Source organism: Chaetodon trifascialis, chromosome 9 (genome assembly GCF_039877785.1).
Source record: "Chaetodon trifascialis isolate fChaTrf1 chromosome 9, fChaTrf1.hap1, whole genome shotgun sequence".
Classification (NCBI taxonomy): domain Eukaryota; kingdom Metazoa; phylum Chordata; class Actinopteri; order Chaetodontiformes; family Chaetodontidae; genus Chaetodon; species Chaetodon trifascialis.
Window position 1 is genome coordinate 26,555,704 of NC_092064.1, and position 20,176 is coordinate 26,575,879.

The 20,176-nt window shown below is 48.9% G+C and overlaps 1 protein-coding gene across 1 annotated transcript in view; it reads right to left on the bottom strand.

The window, feature by feature from the left end:
- cdon (cell adhesion associated, oncogene regulated) overlaps positions 1–17,875 on the bottom strand; it is a 29,370-nt gene extending 11,495 nt beyond the window's left edge. The window contains exons 1-7 of the mRNA XM_070970012.1: positions 17,477–17,875; positions 4,777–4,915; positions 3,752–4,030; positions 3,119–3,265; positions 2,874–3,017; positions 2,507–2,797; positions 2,145–2,414 (exon numbers count right to left, since the gene is read on the bottom strand). Of these exons, the coding sequence (XP_070826113.1) occupies positions 2,145–2,414; positions 2,507–2,797; positions 2,874–3,017; positions 3,119–3,265; positions 3,752–4,030; positions 4,777–4,849 (1,204 nt within the window). The 5' untranslated portion in view covers positions 4,850–4,915; positions 17,477–17,875. The remainder of the gene's footprint in view (positions 1–2,144; positions 2,415–2,506; positions 2,798–2,873; positions 3,018–3,118; positions 3,266–3,751; positions 4,031–4,776; positions 4,916–17,476) is intronic.
- Between the last annotated feature and the right edge of the window lie 2,301 nt (positions 17,876–20,176).

Below are 20,176 nucleotides of genomic sequence, written 5' to 3' on the forward strand. Positions count from 1 at the left end.
CACGCTGCAGTGTCTTGGGTCCAGTTTGGGGCTGTTTAGTGTGCGGCACCGGGTCATTTTGTAAAACAAACAGACCCGGAGCTGGTAACACTAGACCTGATCCTGGGACTGCGGCCAGCTGCCACACATTCCACACGCCAACCATTAAAATACCGGAGAGAATCAGACCCCGGCACTACATCCAGTCCTCCTCACTCCTGCTCCTTCCCTCCCTCTGCCCTTCACCGCTCTCCACAGCTCTGACTCAGAGTTTAACCACAGCCGCGGCTCCTCCTCCAACACGCTCATACAGGACCAGGCAATTCAGGCCACGGCGGCCTCACCATCCTGACGGAGAGGAGTCGGCGATATATCTTCAGTAAGTGCTCCCACACCTGGACAGAGAGTCTCTGCCAGGCCCTTCCCAGAAAAAGGTCGATCCATTAGATGGATGGACGAACACCTGGGAGTAAATGTGACGGTAAATCACGAAGGATTACCAGCAGAGACGAGAGCCTCAGTTTGGACAGAGCCCAGCTTATTGGAGGACAAGCGAACGTCTTTTTATAATCCTAAGTGACTGCCTTGACGTCACAATAGCTCCTTCCTGATGTGGTGGATTTGAGAAAGGCTGCAGCTAATGATTATTTAGGTAATGTCTTGCTTCTTAAATAACATATTAACGGTTATCACAATTGATCTTTATTCGCTTTCTGTCAATCATCTCTGCTGGGCGCGGGGGGGGCGGACGGGAACGACAGGGAGGAAACAATCAATCGCATGACAGACTAAGGACACCACATCTCCCGTGCGGTCCATCCCACTTAACAGATGAAAGCAGGTGCGATGCAAACAGTGATACCAAACAGAAAACACCTTTCAGATTTCCATGAATTACAATAGCAGTCCACACACATCAGTGACACTGTTTACTCTGAAGGCAGGAGGCTCGATAAGCTCCCGTTCCTGGTTCCTAAAAAACAGCCGAGCACAAACTGACCTCGGGGTGTTTACCTCTGCCGGGCACATCCCGCTCCTCGTCTTATCGTTATGTTCTGTGTGGAAATGTGTTCTGCAGCAACAGATATTAAACCTCATTCTTCTTCCTGTGGTGTGTGGAAGGCGAGCAAACGCTTCGCGGTGAACTCTCCCGATCCTGTCTGATTTGTACTCCCTGTGTACCGAACGGAGCTGTATTAATCATTGTACAGATAGAGGGGCGAGCTGAGGAATGGGGCCGTGGCGTACAGCCGCCGGGGAAGGAGAAGAGTGGGGGAGACTGGTGGAGGAGGGGGAGGGTTGTGATGTGTTAATAAATAAAAGGCAGTTGTGTATGATGTTGACAGCTGGGTGGTCTGGTCCTCGTCATAACCCTCCGCGGCTACTCCTTACATTCCAGCGTCCGGGGGCTTATCCCCGACGGCGTGCACAAAGCTCACTCTCACGCTCAAGCTCAGTTCAAGGCTCAGGAGGAGGGCGGCCTTGGCTAAGCCTCTCCTACCAGGCCTCAGAAAAACACACACACATTCACACTCAGAGCGAGGACTCCCTGCAGATACTGTATGTGCAGGCCCTCAGAGACCCCGCCTGGTAAGACGCCTTTGCCCTTTCCAACACCAGCAAGATTTTTCGTAACAGTCTGCAGCAATGTGGCATTTCTCAAACTGCTCCCTTTTGGGTCCGCAAGCCCTCCAGAGTCAGCGCACAAGCTCGTGTTGTTAGGTTAGTCATGATCTCAAAGTGTTGCACAGAGGCAATGCAGCGCTAGACCCAAGTTTTATCGCGCTTCAAGCGTTCTGCAAGGCGAATTAAAGGGAAATGTGGCAACAGTAGGGATGAACAATTTATTATATCAAGCAAAAGAAGCCAAATATTCTCTGAGGACTTGCTGCTTTTCTGAGTTTTATATCACTGTCATTTGAAAATATTTGGATTTTGATGTATAGTGTATGTGACATTTTATGGACGAACTGATTGTTTATAGAACATTTATGACAGATTCATCAATCGAAAATAACCCCTGACCCCTCAGAAACATTCATTCTTTGTTTCCTGCCTTTCGTAAGCACTCATTGGGTTTGAGCCATTCAGATATTTACTCATACACGCCGTGCTGACATATCTCCATATTAAGGCCAAGTAACATTAGTTTAACTGACACACACCTGTCTGCGTCGTAAGTATCCCATAAGACTGTGCGGAGCCAATCCCATTGTCCAGCAGACACTGAAACGCGCCCTCGTCCTGTGGTGTCACGTCTGTAATAACAAGTGAGGATGCAGAGATCTGAAAGCGATGCGACGGGGTGATGGGGTTGCCGTTGAACAGCCAGGTGATGTTTGGGGAGGGGTTTCCTTTCGCTGCGCAGGTAAAACGAGCGGAGGCTCCAGGAGAGACGTGCTGGTTGGTCGGGCCCTCTGTGATTGACACAGGCTCTGTGGAGGAGAGGCCAAAAGGTTACCATCACCACGAGGTCTGCTGCAGGCAGTCCCCACACCCCCAACGGCCACTCTTGTCCTTCTCTTACCAAGAACATTCACAGTATAGTTAGCGGAGGTCACGGTCCCCTGCTCGCTCTCAGCAGCGCAGGTGTAACTCCCTTCATCGCCCCTCGTCACAGCAGCGAAGGCCAGGTTGTTGTGCTGTCGTTGGTGAGAAGGCCCAGGCGTGACCTCCTTACCGTTCTTAAACCACCTGGCTGCCGGTGCAGGACTACCAGACACGGCACACTCCAATATGAGCGGGTGCGACTGCTGCACCTGAACAGTCACTGGGGAGGTGGGATAAACTATCCGCACCGGGGCCGAGGAGTCTGAATCTAAACAAAGGAGCCATATTAGATCACACAGCAGACACACAAAAAAAAAATCTGAATCTTACATCAGCAGACTTACGTTTCACTGATAGTTTAGTACCATGAGGCTGCATGACGGTTTCCCCTGTAACGGGGTTGAATGCACCACATTTATACATGCCCTGGTGTTGGGCTGACACAGAGATAATCTGAAGATTTCCAGATGGAAGAACTAAATAGTCGCCTGAGAAGAGAAGGAAAGGGCAGCTTATCATGGTGATTTCACATGGCGATATTAATAAAGTGAACGCCATTATTCAAAATGTCTGGTGGTTTAAAACAAACCTGTGGACGCTTCTATCCGCTCCCCTCGTACTCTTAGTCTGGGGAGAGCTGGGGGGACGCTGTGCGGCAGAGGACACTCTATAAGAACAGTGCTGCCTTCCTGCACTGACAGCGACCGCCGTCTGCCATCTCCATACTCTGAGATTTCTGCAGTGACAGAGAACAAGAAGTTAAACTCACTCTAATATGTGCAGAATATCGCAGTCAAGAACGAAGGAACGAACAGCGCTACTTGAGCCGAGCTGTTTGTGTTGGATCACTGGGTTTGTTTATTGTTGCAGTGAGTGATTCTATTCATGCCTGATACAGTTCCAGATCAGGGTCAACCGCTTAGTGCAGTGTCCAACAGCAAGCAGCATCCCAGCAGGAACATAACACACTACGCAGGAAAGCCCAAGGCTCATTAAGGATACCGGTCAAGAGGCATCTGGAAGGGCGCCCGGGTAAAAACTCCTACTGCTTCCTTCCCCTCCGCCACTCAGCAGCAGGCCGCCGAGGACAGGCATTCTTTCTAAGTGTTCAACACTCACAAAATGGCCTTCCTTTTCTCAAGGCAACTTCCTCTTTTTCTTAAGCCCCCCGCCTTGAAGTGAGTAGAAGTGTGCACAGAGGGGTAATTGTCTGTATCCGTACCTGCTATGGCCACGCGCGCGAGGCGGCTGGCGATGGCCGGCCCATGGTCTAAGTGTGCCACACACTGATAGACGCCAGCGTGGCTGGGCTTAAGGGAGGAGATGGTGAGGGAGCCCTCGTTGAGCTCCACACCGGGAAGGGTGTCCCGGTCCAGGGGACGGCCTCTGAAGCGCCAGGAAACCACCGCTGACGGAGGACTTACTAAGCAGAGCAGACGAGCAACGGAGCCTCGACTCTGAACCAGGGAGGCAGGCTCAGAGCGGAAAAAGGGATACTGAGCTGGTGAGGAGACAGGAGCAGAGGACAACGAGTTCAGCATTTCAGGTGGTTAATATTACAAAATCAGAAAAACACACTCTCATGCATACAGATTTTTGCCTGCAACCAGAACAAAACAAACATCTCCTGGACTAGAAACTATGTGCATGGCTCTGAGGTTTATCTAGGATCCACGTGACGAGCGCTGACGTCTTCATCCTTTTCCCTGACTGAGTTTGCGCTGCCTGCTGTGCTGTTTCTGCAACCCCATCAGCAGATGTTTCAAACCAAAAAGAGTCCTTAGAGTCCCAAATTATTCCTTTAAAGTTGCCATAATTAATCTTCTTGGACACTTGGAGCAGGAAACTCAACGACAAGCTGGAACACAGCAGGCTAACGCATCTTAGCAGACGCAGCTACGGCGGCCTTAATTCTGAGTCATGTTAAAGTTATATAATCTTTAGCCCCCATTTTTGCTCTGTTCTGATCTCCAACATCTCCGAGCAAAAAAATCTCTCTCTTTAGCACTTTCTTCACCAGCTAATCTGTCTGCCGTTTGGTGCTGGGCAGGTAGCGTACATTAGCTTTTTTTTGCTCAGAACAGCTGCTCATTAAAGCTACTTAGAGCTGCAGAGTTGGAAATCTTAGCGCAGTCATCACCATGAGGGACACTTTTCACATTACATAATCATTCACTCCAAAAACAGGGGTTTGTGGTTTCTGACCACCTGCCCCCGTGCAGAGGTGAGAGGAGGACAACAGCTTACATGAGCAGCTGATAATCAGGGACTGGCTGAGACACAGCACAGTGGACAGGAGGACCCTTAGGCCACTGTCCATGGTGCACTTTGACCCCTGCCAGCAGCCGTGTTGCCCAGCGCGCACACTCTGGTCGGTTCAGCAAACCTGCAACACACAGAAGGGAGGAAAAACACATCAAACCAGAGCTCTGCATGGAAACATGACAGCATGTGCATGAGCAAAAGAAGAGGTCAGACAGAAATAAACGACGAGAGAAGCCGGAGGAGGATTTCAGAGGTGGATCTGAGTGGGAAAAATAATCTATTAGCTTCCAAATGAATCCTGTACGACAATCCCCCTAATCTTCATGACACATCCTCTTTACACACTCCTTGATCTCCACGTCCCACCCTCTCCTCTGACCCCTCTTCTCGCCCACTTCAGGGTCTCCGCGGAGGCTGGAATGTCCAGCCTCTTTGCCCCCCTGCCTCCCTGCCCCTCTCTCCCACTGCGCCGCTGAGATCTCCCGCTAATGGAGTGGCTGTGGAGAGACTGTCGCCTCACTCTTAATATCACTCTCTTGTCACACTGTGTTGCTTCCTCATAGGTTCACTGTAGCCTGAAGTGCAGGCCCAGACACACTGGAGGGCACGTAATTAGGAGCATTCCTCTATCCTTTTCAACTCGACCCCCTCCGACTGCGGCACCTCCTCCTCCTTTTTCTAAGAGTAATCCGGGCAAGCTTTGATCCCAGGTTCCTGGTTTGGTAACCAGGGTTTGAGCCTGAGGCCGGCGGGACAATGGCCGTCCAGCTGTGATATTCACACTAGCGCTTCGGTGGCTCGCAGACGTTAGCGGAAGGGCCGACCGGGGCTGAAGGGTGGGTCAAATTAAAAGGATGATGTCTGGGTGGGATCGGTGAAGCTGAACAGGTTTCTAACCCTCACTCTCGAACCTAAACATTGTTCGACACTCGAGCAGGTCAATTTGTTTAGCCTCTTCTCGAGGCTGTAGCAAGGCTAGAAAATGACGAGCTGGTGTTCACAGTTTCAGCACTGAACAGTTATTTTCATTATCAATTAATCTGTTGATTGATTCTTTAAAGAAACTGCTCATCACAGTTTCTTAGATCCCCATGTGACCTCTTCCAATTTATGTTGTTTTGTCGTCCAACTATTGCTAACTCAATTTACACCTGCATAAAAAGGATAAATGCAGCAAACCTTCACATTTGAAAATCTAGAAAAAGCCAAAGTTCTGCAAATTTGCTTGATGAGATGATACGAAATATGAATCATTAATAAAAACGATTGGTTGATTGATTTCTGATTGACGATGAGACATAGATGCTTTATCCGTGTACTCATTCTCACTTTCTTCATCATACTCTCTCTCTTGAGATGAGGAGGAGGAGGAGAGAAGAAGAAGAAGAAGAAGAAGAAGAAGAAGAAGAAGAAGAAGAAGAAGAAGAAGCAGGAAATAATAAACTCTCCCAGCTTCTGGCTCACGCCCCCTTCTCACCCCGAGGTCAAAGGTCAGGGAAGAGCAGAGAGAGAGGGTGAACCAGCGGGTGTCTGGTGGCCCTGGACCAGCCCCCAGAGGTCACTCCAGCTCTCTCTCTGTCACACACACACACACACACACACACACACACACACACACACACACACACACACACACACACACACACACACACACACACACACACACACACACACACACACGTTCCACACAAAACAAGAGTAAAAGTGCGTCAAAGAAACATTAAAAACTGGAAAATAAAACAATGATGCTGCTTTTCCAATAGTTCAGATTTGAAAAGCACCACAACAACGAACACAGTCTGCAGCTGTGACTTCAGGGCTGATCGTACTTCATTATGTGCGGCGTGTGCGCGCTGCATCTCAGGCTCCAGTTTGAGCGTGTGCATGCTCATTCAGGCAGATCAAACCCACATCTTGCAGGCTAGCGTTTCTCCATCCCACGAGTTGCAACAGGCTCTGCACACTGCCCCCATGTCATCAGTGGAAACTATCTTTCTCTCTCTGCCGGAATAATGATATATAATTACAATAATAACAACAGCGCTATAAAAACGCACAGCCAAGCGCGGGCACATTGGCACACGGTACGATGAGAAACTGGAGCCGATTCTGAAACTCTGTCTCTGCATCCACCTTTGTTTCTCCTTCTTATTTTAACCAATTACTTCTTCCAAGTGGGCGTAGCAGTTGGGCCCTACAGCTCCGACCGGTTGCCCTTGTGTAAACACACACACACGGCTGCCTATCTGGCCCATCGATAGGAAACACAGGGGCATCATTCCTGCTTCTTATCTGTTTGGCTTTCCTCTGACATCCGCCACCATGCAGCCGCCTCAGTGGAGACAGACACTGTGAGGATATCGTGTATCCCTCATCACAGAGAGCCATCCTGATGCTGGCAGCACCGGCTGCGTGGAAAGGCGAGTCCCGCTTCCTCCCGAGCAGACGCCCAGACAAAAGCCAGAGTGGCCCTTTGACAAAGAGGAAGTCCCTGTCAAATGAAGCCTGATCGGCCTGAGAGCCGTCTCCTCTGGTCCGGCGTTGATCTGTGGCCAGCCCACTCCCTCACTCCACCGCTCTCCTTCTCCAGACTGCTTCAAGGAAAAAAATCCCACGTTCCAGATTTCCTCCTTCTATCCCAAATCTGATCTTCTGTTACTCTCTGTTTTTGCACTTATGTTGTAGATGCGTGGCCGCTCTCAAGGCGGGATCAAGCAGCTATAAATTGAAGAGACATCCTGCCCAGAAAACAGACTCTCTGCTGTTGAAAGCTGATATACAGACACTGAGAGACAGTTTATGAAAATAAATGAGGTTAGTGTCAGTGAGTTCAAGTGGAAAAGTTCCTCTTTTTTGGGGGTGTGGGGGTTGACCCGTGCAGGTTTGGGAGATGTTTGACTGACAGACGGCTTAAGTGTGCGAAAGCAAGAAAAAAACAGCAGTCTTCTTTGACAGCTTGTGGCCCTTTGAAACTCACTTATTTTGTATTTCTTGTCTTCTATCTGTCAAACTCCCGTCCAGAGGAATCCACATACTGTCGGGAGGCAGCACCTTTATTTATCCATCATGGAAGTAATACAAAACTCAGACACAGGAATAGCACCGTACATCCCCTCGCAGGACAAGAGGGATCCCTGGTGATGACACAGGAGAAAATAAACACACTGACAGGCTGCCCTCAGGGAAGGGAAAGGGGTTCAACTTCCAGGGTGTGGGGGGGGGGCAAAGCATGTCAGGGTTAGCACCTGCACTTCTTTTTGGCCTCCTCTCTGCAGGAACTGCTCAAAGCCCCATCTGCCCGCATGTGGGGCTGGCCCATATCCCTGTCATATTGGGTAAACAGGGACAAAAGCAGCGCGGCGGAGCATCAAAGACCTGGAGGGCAGAGGAAGAACAGGTCACAACTGGTGCTGCTGACTGAGGCGGGGGCCTGGTTTCTCCACTTCATAAGACTGCACAGCTGAATAAAAACCAACAGCAAATATCACGAGGCGGCTCCGGCGCTGGTTCGGTAACAGGAGCCAATCGTGACCGGTTTGGTAATTAATACCAGCGGTGCAATAGGATAAACCAGAAAACGTTCGAGAGAATAGCAAGAAATGCCTGGAGCTGAATGAAGCTCAGAGTTCAAGATAAAGACGTTGAGGGTAAAGGAGCAGTGGGGTGTAAGAGAAAGAGCAAGTCTTTTCTGGTATGATGGTCTAATCTGACCCGTGCGCTGAAGCTGATTCACATGCTATACCCCAAACCTGTCTGCACTCGCCCCACATCTCATGGACAGAGGATCTGCAGCGCACATTCCTCAGCGACGGATACACCGAAAGAGACAGAGAAACACACACACACACACACACACACACACACACACACACGGGGGAGATGGTAGATAAATTCAAAACAAGAAGATGAGAGGCGATGGAGGAGCGGGGGGGTATACGAGAGAAAACAGAGTGTCTGAGAGGAGTAAAAGGAGCCGGGGGTAGAAAGAGGTGAAACATTCAGCGGGAGGTGAAAAGTTGCCGAGCCCCGCTCATTTCTCCTCCCTCTTTTTTTTTGGCTCGGAGATAGAGACGTACAGATAATGGCTGAGCGCGCACCCACGTCTGCCAAAACTGACTGATGATTCAGCCTAACTGCATTCAGCTCAGCCCAGAAACTTGGGAAGAGCCTCCCGAGAGAAGAGACTCTAGGGGACCATTATGGGCTTCTTCTATTGGTCTGGGTGAGCCCGCTGAGGCAGCCCAGGGCCACAGAGGAAACTAATGAGTGGAAACACTGGGCCTCTGGTATGGCCTAACTCTGCCTGATTAAAGACTGAGACGTTATTAAAAGTGGGACAGGCTTAGAAAAGGGGAGTGAGCTAAAGAAAGAGAGAAAGAGAGACATGATTTGGAATCAAATAAGGGAATTAGGAGGGAAAGAAGAGGGGCCTGAATGAGAAACTCACATTGGAGGGGTTTAGTCGATCAATAATACAAAATGACTGCCCTTGTCTGAACTTGACATCCTGCAGAAAGTTAATGCAAGTCTCCTTAATAAATCATTTAAAGTGAGCGAGACTGCAGAAGACAAATGAGATACATGCTCAAGGACGCTCTGCTGTTCAGACACTCTGCTGCTTGAGGACGGAGCACAGCCGCTCCGGGAGGCGCAGGGTGACGGCGGGGCCGAGCGGGGCCCGGAACGCTGAGACGCCGCGGCCCCCGACGGCAACGCTGTGCCGTGGGATCAGACGAGAGCAGGAATGAAAGGAGAGGCCCCCGGGGATCAGACAGTCACATCCCACAAAGCCCTGTTTACCGAGGACAGACACACACCCTCCCTTCACCCCCCCTCCCCCCCAGCATCCCCGTTCACCAAAGCCTGACCCTCCCGAAGTGCCAGGGCCGGGACCTGGGAGACAGCGCTAATTCTACCCCCAGGCTTGTTGGCCGAGGACACAAACAGAGAGCTGAGAGGGGAGAGAGAGGGAGGGAGACGGAGAGACTGAGACAGGGGAGAGACTGGGGACTGAATGGTACAGTATGTAAGACCCATCTTAATTGGAGATTGTTCTGCAATGTCTTGTTTTTTCCTGGGAATCTGCGAGGGGGAGGGGGAGGTACGGCTGTTCCCAAGGTCCTGAACAGCGGGATTAACCGCAGGAGCGAAACTCAATAGCGGCCTCGGACACTGGAAACAGATCCCCGGGTATCGCCACCATACAAGGCCACCTCGAGACCTTTTGCAAAGCGCATGTAACTAACAACCCTTCTCCATTGTCAGAGCTCTCTGGGCCCTTCCGGCTGATTTCACAGGCCTTTCAGCCCACGAGGGAACGTCTGCTCTGCCGAAAAGGTAATTCTGATGGAAAGGAGGAATGCACAAGAGGGCCGTCTTGCCCGCAGGGTGTGTTATAACACTGATCTCCAACATGTGCCAAGAGTCTGATTCATCACACCCGGCGAGAGGGGAGCTGGGATTGTGCAGCCGTGGCACCGAGGCAGAGGAGGCCACAGATTCACATTCCTCAATATCAGCCTTGATTAGAGAGATGATGGGAAAACATGCAGGGGAGGAAAAAATGATCAAGTTTGCCAAATGGCTTGAAAACGTCCACCTTCTCCGGGGGAGTCGAGACACTATCAGTGCTTTTAAATGCCGTTGTGTGGGCTGTGAAATATGGGCATGCAGTGATCTGATCCAGCTGTCCCCACCCCTTCTCCCCTCAGCCCAGTCCCTCGTCCCTCCCCAGCTCTCCTGGATTCCATCACTGCCTGCGTCTCTACAGCAACAGGCAGCAAAGACGCACACAACAGTTTCTGCTATGTCTCCTCCCGATAGGTCCCTGGCTGCCGACCAAAAGCACTTTCTAACTAAAACATATATTAAATAATGTTACTTCAAACATGCGCAACAAAAACAGAATGACAGGGTGTTCAAAGAGATGCGAGGAAGAAACACAGCTCTGCAAAGTCAAAATAAAACCGCTTTCACGGTGTTTGCCTCCTCTTTGTTTGTCACTTGAGAGGCGTGAGAAAGAAAAGTACACACGGAGTATTTTCATTTCTCAGGATGACAAATTGACTCTGCAAATGTAACGGAGCCATGGCCGTGCACAGCGCGGGCTGAGGGGGGGCTGAGCTTCACAGCCAGCCGGCAGAACAAAAACAAACACATGTAAAACGGTTAAAATATAATTAGTCTCCTTCACCAATTCCACAGATCTCTTGCAAAAAAAAACAAAGTAAACAAACCAGCTCCCCTGTACGAACAAGTTCGAGGACCCAAAGATAAATATACAGTCCCAAAAAGAGCGTGTAAAGGCTTTATTTAGTTTGTCTAAATGTTTATCCGTCTCGCCTTGTAACACTCCACGCTTGTTGTACGGCAATCGAGTGATCACAAAACAAACTTGGTGGTGATACATCAACACACAGATCATCTGAGTTTCCACTTTTGGCTCTGGGTCAAGTCGTAAAAACCTCTCCAGCATATTTAGGGTCCGGGCTGCTCGTTGCTGCAGCGCTGGAGGTGAGGAGCTTTTTGCAGATGACGTAGTGCTCTGATGGCGCCAAGAGAAACACAACCTCATGACAACAGCAAAACAGAGCAATAATACAGAAACCGTGGTGCACGCTAGCTCGCTGCGCTCTTTGTGTACGTTTGCTACTGTGTAAGAGCGCCACAAAGACGTGACGGTGATTTACTTTACTCGATTAACGCCAGTCAAAGCAGAGATGTGTTTGCATCTGAGCACATCCCGCAGCATGCCGAGTACAGTATCTGCTCTCAAAGCAGAACAATGCAGCAGGCTGCACCAGCCGTGTGTTTTACCCTCTGCTCACTTTGAATATCTTTGATAAATGAGGGGTTGCATTGCTCCCTAAGGGGCTACATCTTGGAGCAGGGAAGGCCCAAAATGGCACCCACAACCACAGGCCTGGAGGCAGGCAGCAGCAGTACCCGCACTGCCTCACACTCTGATCTGGGAGAAAAACAGCCCTTCAAACAAGTAGCCTGTTTGTCAGCCGGAGGGGAGTGCCAGCCACTAGTTTTGCCTTAATATAGTCTTGCTGATCCTTGCGCTGGCTTTTCAACAGCGCGCACATTCTGGTCCGCAGAAAACCCATGTCAGATGTGACTTATTGGTTCAACATTTGAAATAGAAAGCTGTGGTTGCTCACAGTTTCGAGAAGGCTCTAACTGTTGGGGCCCGCGCTCAGGCGACGGACGAAGTCAGGCATATTTAGTAGGGTCAGTTTCAGGAAGGGAAAAAGAAATGAATCTTGCAAACAGGAAGACGCTGAGGATGCAAAAAAAAAATCCCCTCGCATGTTCTGAAATACTGTTTCTGTGAGAGCTGTCAGCAAGGGTTCGGTTCAGAAGTTCACTCCCTGAAATCTTCCCTCGGGCGTAAGGAAACTGCACAAGACAAGGCTGCGGAACAATGGGTCTCATCGTGTATTTGCTTGACAATTATGAGAAAAATTGTTGTTACTGGCGAGAGGTGAGGCCTGTAAAGTGCCACGTCGAACCCTGCCGGGGAACTCTTTGTTCTCCCTCATACATGTGGCGTTCTGCAGCACGTTAAAGGCACATACAGTATGTTATACGCAAGCCAAAAAGCACTTTGAATAATTATGAGCGCATTATAAAAGGCATCCACAGGAAGTGAGACACTCTGCAGTGTGCTTCTCACAGCTCAGTCTGTCAAAGTCTTTTCATCAAGCCGGCTCATAATAGAGCAGATTTTTTTCCGACAGTAGAAATCATGGTCTCTATCAGTGTGTCCCACAAGCTGCTCTCTCATCTGCTGCGGAGGTCTTTTCACGAGCTGGACCTGCCTGGACAGTGTGTTCTTCCTCGAAGCGTCGTGTGTGGGATTGGTTTCCATTCCCTTATCATATCGAGGACACAGACATATATATATATTTAGCTGAGGCGTGTGTTTCCATTGCATTAAGAGAAAACAAACCGTCCACGGAGAAGAAGCAGACCTCCCCGCCCTGCCTATCTCCAGCCTGCACGGCTCGGTCCCGCAGCATTTCGGTGGCTGGCTGGAACATCTGTTTCTGCTGCTCCAAAAACTGTTTGTTTGTCTTGACAATTAGGCCCTGATGTTTCTCGTTTCATTTCTTAAATCGCTCGAAAGTCATTATCCAGTTTCAGGTCTTTCAAGGTTCTGAATTTTTAGAAACTCAACGCGACCATCTGTTGAAAGCTGGTGTACACATCAGGCTACAGTCGGCTCACCTTTGACATTTCAGAGGAGCTGCGGCGGAGGAAGCACGCAGCCTATCTGTAACCTGCTGGAGTAACATGCTTGCATAGTAAAGCGAGTCAGTGCCGGGCTGTTTGGATCATCTGTCAGAGTAGGGGGACATGGAAGAAACGGGGAGGGGGTCCCACTGAGAGACGTAAGCGTTGTGTACGTAAAATAATGACGGAGTCTGAGCTCAGAGCAGATAAGAAGTGCTACTAATGACAGCTTCGTATAAACCAAAGTGACACCTTCGGCTACTGCTTCAGTTCATCCTGTCCCGCTCGCAGCTTTTCCCTTGAATAAATTCAGCGAGTGAGACGGAGGTTGTCCTTTTTGCTGGCGCCGCAGCTGCAGGGTGCACTCACCAAACCAGCAGTGACAAGAACTCAAACTCCTTCTCTGACCTGCCCATCTTTCCCATCAAGCCCCTGCTCATGGCTGCTGGGTGTTGTCAATCAGCACCCCCCCACCCCCGGCTCCTTGAACATGGACGCTCTTTGGCACGCTGCCTAAAACTCTCCTCTGTCCATCTAATGAGGCCCGAGCTCTGGGTCTGTCCTTGACGAATGGGAGCTGAAGCTCGCAGAGTAAAGGCCGGCGTTAGAAAATGGGAAAAATGCTGCAGTATGACACAATCCCTGAGCAATGACAGTAAAAGGAGCGCCATGTGTCACAAGTTCAAAACAAGCCAGGTTTTAGTTTGGGAATAGTTGCCTGGAGGGTCAAATGTCAACCATACAACAGTTCACTAAATTCTACTTTATTATACTAAGAAGCTGAAATGGATTAGCCATCAGAGATTTAGAGAACGAGTACGACTTAATTCTAGCTGTCAAAACATTGTGATGGTGATGAAAAATAAGGTGGCTGCTCAAAATTCTGATTTTTCTCCTGTTTTATGACTCTCAAAACAATTTTCGCAGCCAAAGGTTGATCCTTCGGAGCAATAAAATGACAGATCACAGCGTGAAACCAAATAAACAACCACGCCACATTGTGATTTAGGTTTTCAATTCACTTCCATTGGCTTTAGGGCCAGGGCTGAGGTTTGCTGCCTGGCCTCAAAACTGTCCGGCCTAGAAAACAGGGGAGTGTGGGAGGTGCCCAAAATATACTTAAGTCACCCATTTAGACACACCCTCTCCCACCACACTCACCTCTGATAGACATTTATCCACTGAAACTCTTTAACAGCTGGAAGTATTTTCATCTGTCACCGTTCCTTTAACTTCAATTCATGTTAACTGGGAGAAAAAGGTGAAAAACACCAGTCATAAAGCCTTTAAAGTGCATGTTTTGTTCAATTCAAAACCTGAAAATATTACCTTTCTGATTAGGATATTAACAGAAAGCAATCTGCTCATGTCAGAGGCTGAAACTGGAGAATGTTGAGCTTTTTCATTGCTAAATTGTCCGTCAAGTAATTTATCGATCAGAAACAAAAGGAGTTTCTTCATTTTAATGCCAAAACTGAAAGATTTTAACTCTCATACAAGCTCACTTGCTCATTTTAGCTTCAATGAAACCCTTAAAACCAAGTGTTCAACTGCTACTACTCGACAATCACTTGTCCTTGCTGGCTTGTATGTGCTCGTGTGATTGTAATAGATCAGAAAAATCAAGAGAGCCATTATGAGAGCAGGGCTGGTATCATTACACATGCTTACATTCAAATTGCCCACTTAACATAGTTCTCCTACAGCAACATGTGTTTATCATTAGCGAGCGCCCTAATGGCTCAACATTATTTAAACTCGCTTAATGGCATAGCTGGGCTTTGTTCAGGCCTGTCTGATAAGAGCCAGGCCATTAATGGTTTATTAATCTCCCTACAAGTCACAAAAACACGCTATGAAAACAAAAAAGAAACGATTTGGAGGCTCCGTCGTTTGATTCAGTCACATATCCAACACGTCGTTACTGCGGGGAAAATCCCACACAATGACCACATGGTCAGTTAAACTGAAAATACTCCCTCTGTCCAGCAGCTCTTCTCAATGAAGCCTGGATTTCTGCATCTATTCAGCCGTTTGAAAGAGTAACGTTTTTATTTTCTGTTTCAAAAACTCAACGTTGAAATGTGTCCAGCGACAATGGACGACCAGTTTGTCCACGAGCTGACCAGAACGCAGCCAGTGCAGCAGCGACGGAGAAAAGCAGTGAAGGAAATGTGGGAAATCATGGAGTGAATGAAGTTAAAATGAAGCAGGTTGAAGCAAAGCGCCCACAGAGAATGAAATGACAACACCTCAGAGGAAAAAAACGCCGTCAGCGTCCGAGCCTGAACACAAAGAGCAAATCTCTCTCTGCCCCTGTCAAAAGCTCGCCCAATATTGGGGAGCACTGAAAGGATCTGAAAGGCATCGGAAGTGTCTTCTTGTCCCCCACCGCCGCAACAATGCTCGAGCAACTGTTTGAACTTGAAAGTGTTTTATCCGAGGGCAGCCATGTGTGTCCCACTGGCTGGATGTCATGCATTCGACAGGGACTCAAGACTTTGTTCTTGATAACTTTTAAGTGTTCGGTTTTCTGAGAGTTACCCGTATGTAACAAAAGTCCCTGTGAAGCCCTGATGATAGGGGTGAACGGCAGACAGAGGAAATTACTTGAGGGAAAAAAAGCCAGGGACTTGTCTCAGCAGACACATCGTTACTATCTCTGTTACTCCTTTTTTATTTGTGCTCTAAAGGACTCATCGTGCGTTATCACTGACATTTACAATCCTCAATATTTATGGTGCCTCTCGCATTTATATCTGCATGTACAGGGTGTGATTAAAAAAGACTTTTAGCAACAGACTAACATCACGTACGTGTCATAAAAACGAGAAATTCAACGGCTCCAAAGGAAAAGCCTCCGAGTGAGGAACTGTAACGTTCTGCTTTGTCATCCTCAAAGTTCCTGATGTGCAGCGGTGCACATCACAACACAGCAGGACCTGAGGAGAGTAAGCTCACGCACACACGTTCACGCTCGGTCCTGAGCTGCTGGCGAGGCCTTTTTATAGACAAACCCGAAACGTTTCATGTTTCTGGAGCATTTCCCACATGAAGAGACGAGCGAGATGCTCAGGAAAACTGAGCCAAGAGGAACAAAGCAAAAGCCGTTTGATGATACTGATCAGACTGCTCACACATCTGCAGCGCTTCTCTCTCCAGTAAAGATTGCCCCTTTGCCTCTGGTGTGTTTACCACTGATGCAGCTCAGCTCACACTTCATCCTCAATCAGAAATCAGCAAAAAGCACGTTCCCAATCAGCAAACAAGGACACCTTCATCCAGCTGTTTCTGCATGCTCTGCACAGTAATTTGTGCACTTGCCAAATTTTAGTCCTCAGGCGGATTTAACAAACCAACATTTATGACACCCTCAGGGGATTATCTAAAACAATAAAGGCTCTCTGTCTGTGGAGAGAGGAAAGACAAGCACAACTTCAAATATTAGTCTAAGCCACCGTCTTTCTGCACAGTGGGAAATGTGGCAGAAACTTGGCTCCACAAGCGGGTTTGGAATAAAAGTATAACTTTAGAAAACAGCGATGTTTCACATGTCCCCAGTCCCTTTTCACCTTAAGGACTGTGACACCCATGTGTCAACGCAGGGACATATTTGCCAAAAATGTTCTTTCATCTTTCAAAGCAGAAAAGCAGCCTGCAGGCCATCTGTTTTCAGATGGGATGTGAAGTGAAGTGTGGCTGCCTTCCTGAGCTGCCAGAGCTGTTTACCAAACAAATATTTCTGCCTTTTCTTGTGTTTCATTCACAGCCAGCAGAGGTGAACTGTGTCAGACTGCAGCAAGATAACAGATAAGTGCTGAATAATAATCCCAATCTGAAAGGATGGTTTCAAAAAAACGCTTCTGCATGTGTGATCTAACTATAATCTGAGAAAAATGTAGCCTGAAGTCAACAAAGTCCAAATTATTGTACAGCACAACGTAAACTAGTTTTCAAGACTCAAAGTGTGCTCATTGTATTGAGGTAAAATGCACCATAAGGAGCCACTACAACGTGCAAAAGTAATTATTTGGAACAGGAGTATGTACTGGGCATGCACTTGTACATTTAATCTATAGTGTGGACAGTTAATTCGTGGATAAACACATAATATTCATGTCCGTACGCGGGCGCCCCCGCTCACCGGAGCGCCGCACAGGCGCAGCATGCAGTGCCGCTCCGCGCCGCTGCTCTCCACTTTCACCACAACACAAAGTTCAGAAAACACGGCTCTGTTTGGGGAGCAGATTAAACCGACACGCTGCGCCTTTGGGCTTCTCTGGACCTCATTTTTTCTGTCGTTGTTTCCAGAGAAGCCCAGTCGGCCTGGTGCGCACACCGAAACCTCCCCCAACCCGCTCCAACCCAGCCAGCCAAGCAGGCAGGCAGGCAGGCAGCCGGCCCGGACTCCCCTCTCCGCCTCCCCTCCGTCCGTCCTTACCTCTCTTGCAGGAGGGCAAAAGCTGCGAGCCGTCGGGTGAATTAGCAGCAAAACGCATTCTTCTGGAGGCAAATCCGTACGGGGCCCTCCATTAGACACGGGCTCAGAGTGCGGTGGGACATGAAAACAGCCGTAGGTGGAGGGGGAAAGAGACTTTTCAGACCCGCGGAGCTGCGCAGGCTTCGGGGCCAAGGTGCGACAACTCCCCCCGGTCTACAGAGGAGCTGAGGTGGTGGAGAGTTTTCTCTGGGGAAGTTTGGAGTCCGCGTGTTTGGATAAAAGCGTTCCGTCCCGGTGCGCGCACACTCCGCTGTGTGCGTGTGTCTGACCCTTTAGTGTAACTTCTCCTCAGTCCTCGGTCTCCGTCTCTACCGCTGCCTCTTCCACACACGCATCTTTGAAGCCAGTGTCGAGTTGCTCAGCAAATCATGGCAGCGGCGAAGCTGGTCGTCAAACCAGGAATGTCCCAACCCCACAGCTCAATACGGCTCCCGGAGAGGGAGGGAGGGAGGGGAGGGCAGGAGGGAGGAGGGGTGTAACCCGTATAGACTGTGCATTAACAACTTTTACAATCTATGAGAAAGAAAGAAAGAAAAAAAACTTCCTCCTTCCTCCTCTGCGCACTCTCACCTGTGTGTAAAGGTGAACCCTCCTGAGCGCTTAAAGTTACATCACAACCAAAACAGACGAATGTATGAAATTATACAGGCCCAATAAAAATCTTTCAAACCCCAATTACACGAGTGCACACTAACCCCAAAATAAATATCATGACAAAATAGAAAAACACAGCTGCTTTTCCTCAGTTTGTTCAGCGTTGTCAAGAAATGTGTCACCAGTTCGACTTTTATTTGTGTGTTTTAGCAACCATCATAAGCAGCAATGGGGGGAAACTGTTTTCTACAATAACTGTAATAAAGACGACCCACCGACCATGTAAACAAACGAGTTAAACAACCTTCATAAGTGACACCAGCAAAGATTCATGTCATGAAATTTACTGTCAGACTGAAAAGGATAAAGATGAACCACTGAAGGCAGCTGAGTTTGATTTTACATCCATAACATGCATGAATGTACGTATTTACACAGCTTCACTGCTTTAAGGTTGTGTTACAGTGATTTTTCTGTTTGCTGGAAGAAAGCCTTTTTTTTTATTAACCAGACCAGAATAAAAACAGAGGGTCCACACAAGCTTGTGTTGTTTATTCTCCATGAACAGTGAGTAAATCTGCTTCTCCTCAGGACCGTGTGCCTCAAACCTGACACTGCCTCCAAGCCAGAAAGGCAGTTCTCTTTATTCAGTGCAATACACTGTGCCTTGTAGAATAACCCAGCTCTCACTGGGCCCATTGAATTGAATTAAAGTTATGTGGGAGGGGGATGTTTGAACAGCTAATAGCTATGGGTCATTTCTGGCATCAGACCTGTTGGTTGGATGGGCTGAATGTTGGTTGGCTGCAGCTATTTCCTCATCGCTGGGTGAAACGCCTTCGCAGAGAGGCGGGGGAGCGGGAGCTGTATGTGTGAAACAGTCATCTGTTGTGCGTATGGGCATGAGTAAACAGCATAATAATCTTGGAGGCAGTAATTATGTGCTCCGGCGTTGGCTGGGCGGTGGCGGCGGCGGCAGGCCCACCCTGCTTCAGACAGCAGGTGCAGCTCACCATCTGACAGCTGACTCCTATGGAAGGTGTGATCCAATCCTCCCGAGGCCGGCTCAACCCAGCGCGGGCCTTCAGGCGGCGAGGGCCAAAGCCAACAAACCAGCAAACCTCTGACACAGGAGGAGAGGGAAAACAACGTGGAGGAGGTGGTGGAGACAGGGCCGATGAAGGATGGATGCCTCGACTGTTTTCACTCACAGGAGTTGGACCGACCTGCTGTCTTTTTTTCGTCTTTTGTTGTCTGTGGGTGCCAGGTTTCTGTCATTGTGAGGAATGAATGAAGTTTTTTCTCTTCATGCTCTCAGGTCACTTATCAGCACCATTTTCTGATGTTCTTCAGTCTAAAAGCTTTATAAGTTGGAACACAGCGACATAAATATAATATAAGTCGTTTAATATTCGAAGGATTGGCATTTCTATTCTTCACATTTCTAGTTATGGACAAACTACTGCAGACTTGATGGACAATTTATTGATTAAAGACTCTTTATGTGCAGTTCTAGACACCCAAATGTCATTACTGCTTTATAAAGTGTTCATAAATGACTTATTACCTGTCAATAAGTTACATAAACTCTTTCTGAAGTATGAGTCAGTGCACCCACTCTTTAATACAAGGCATTCATTTTCTTCAAGTCAATGACAACCATTTCTGTCTCTCTCTCAGGGTCAGGAGCTGGTTGGAGATGGAGACGGAGGCTCTGGGTTCAGAGGGGGGTGAGCGGGGTGATTGGACACAGTCGCATGTGAAAGGCCAGAGAGCGGCGAGTCCACAGGGAGCAGGGTCCACACACAAAGGGCCGGTGGGGGGGACCTCGGTGGGGGCGGGAGGGCCGACCGAGGAGGAGAGGCCGCGATGGGAACCAAAGCTGACAGCACAGACACTTCTCATCCACTGAGGGTTCGGCTGTCTCTGGCCCCCTGGGGCATACACTCACTTATCTGTGCGGCGCTGCCAGCTCCACGCTGCTGAGCCACGGCGGCTTCAGCGAGCCGCTCGCTGCGAGCAGAAGCTGCAAAAACACTGAGCACA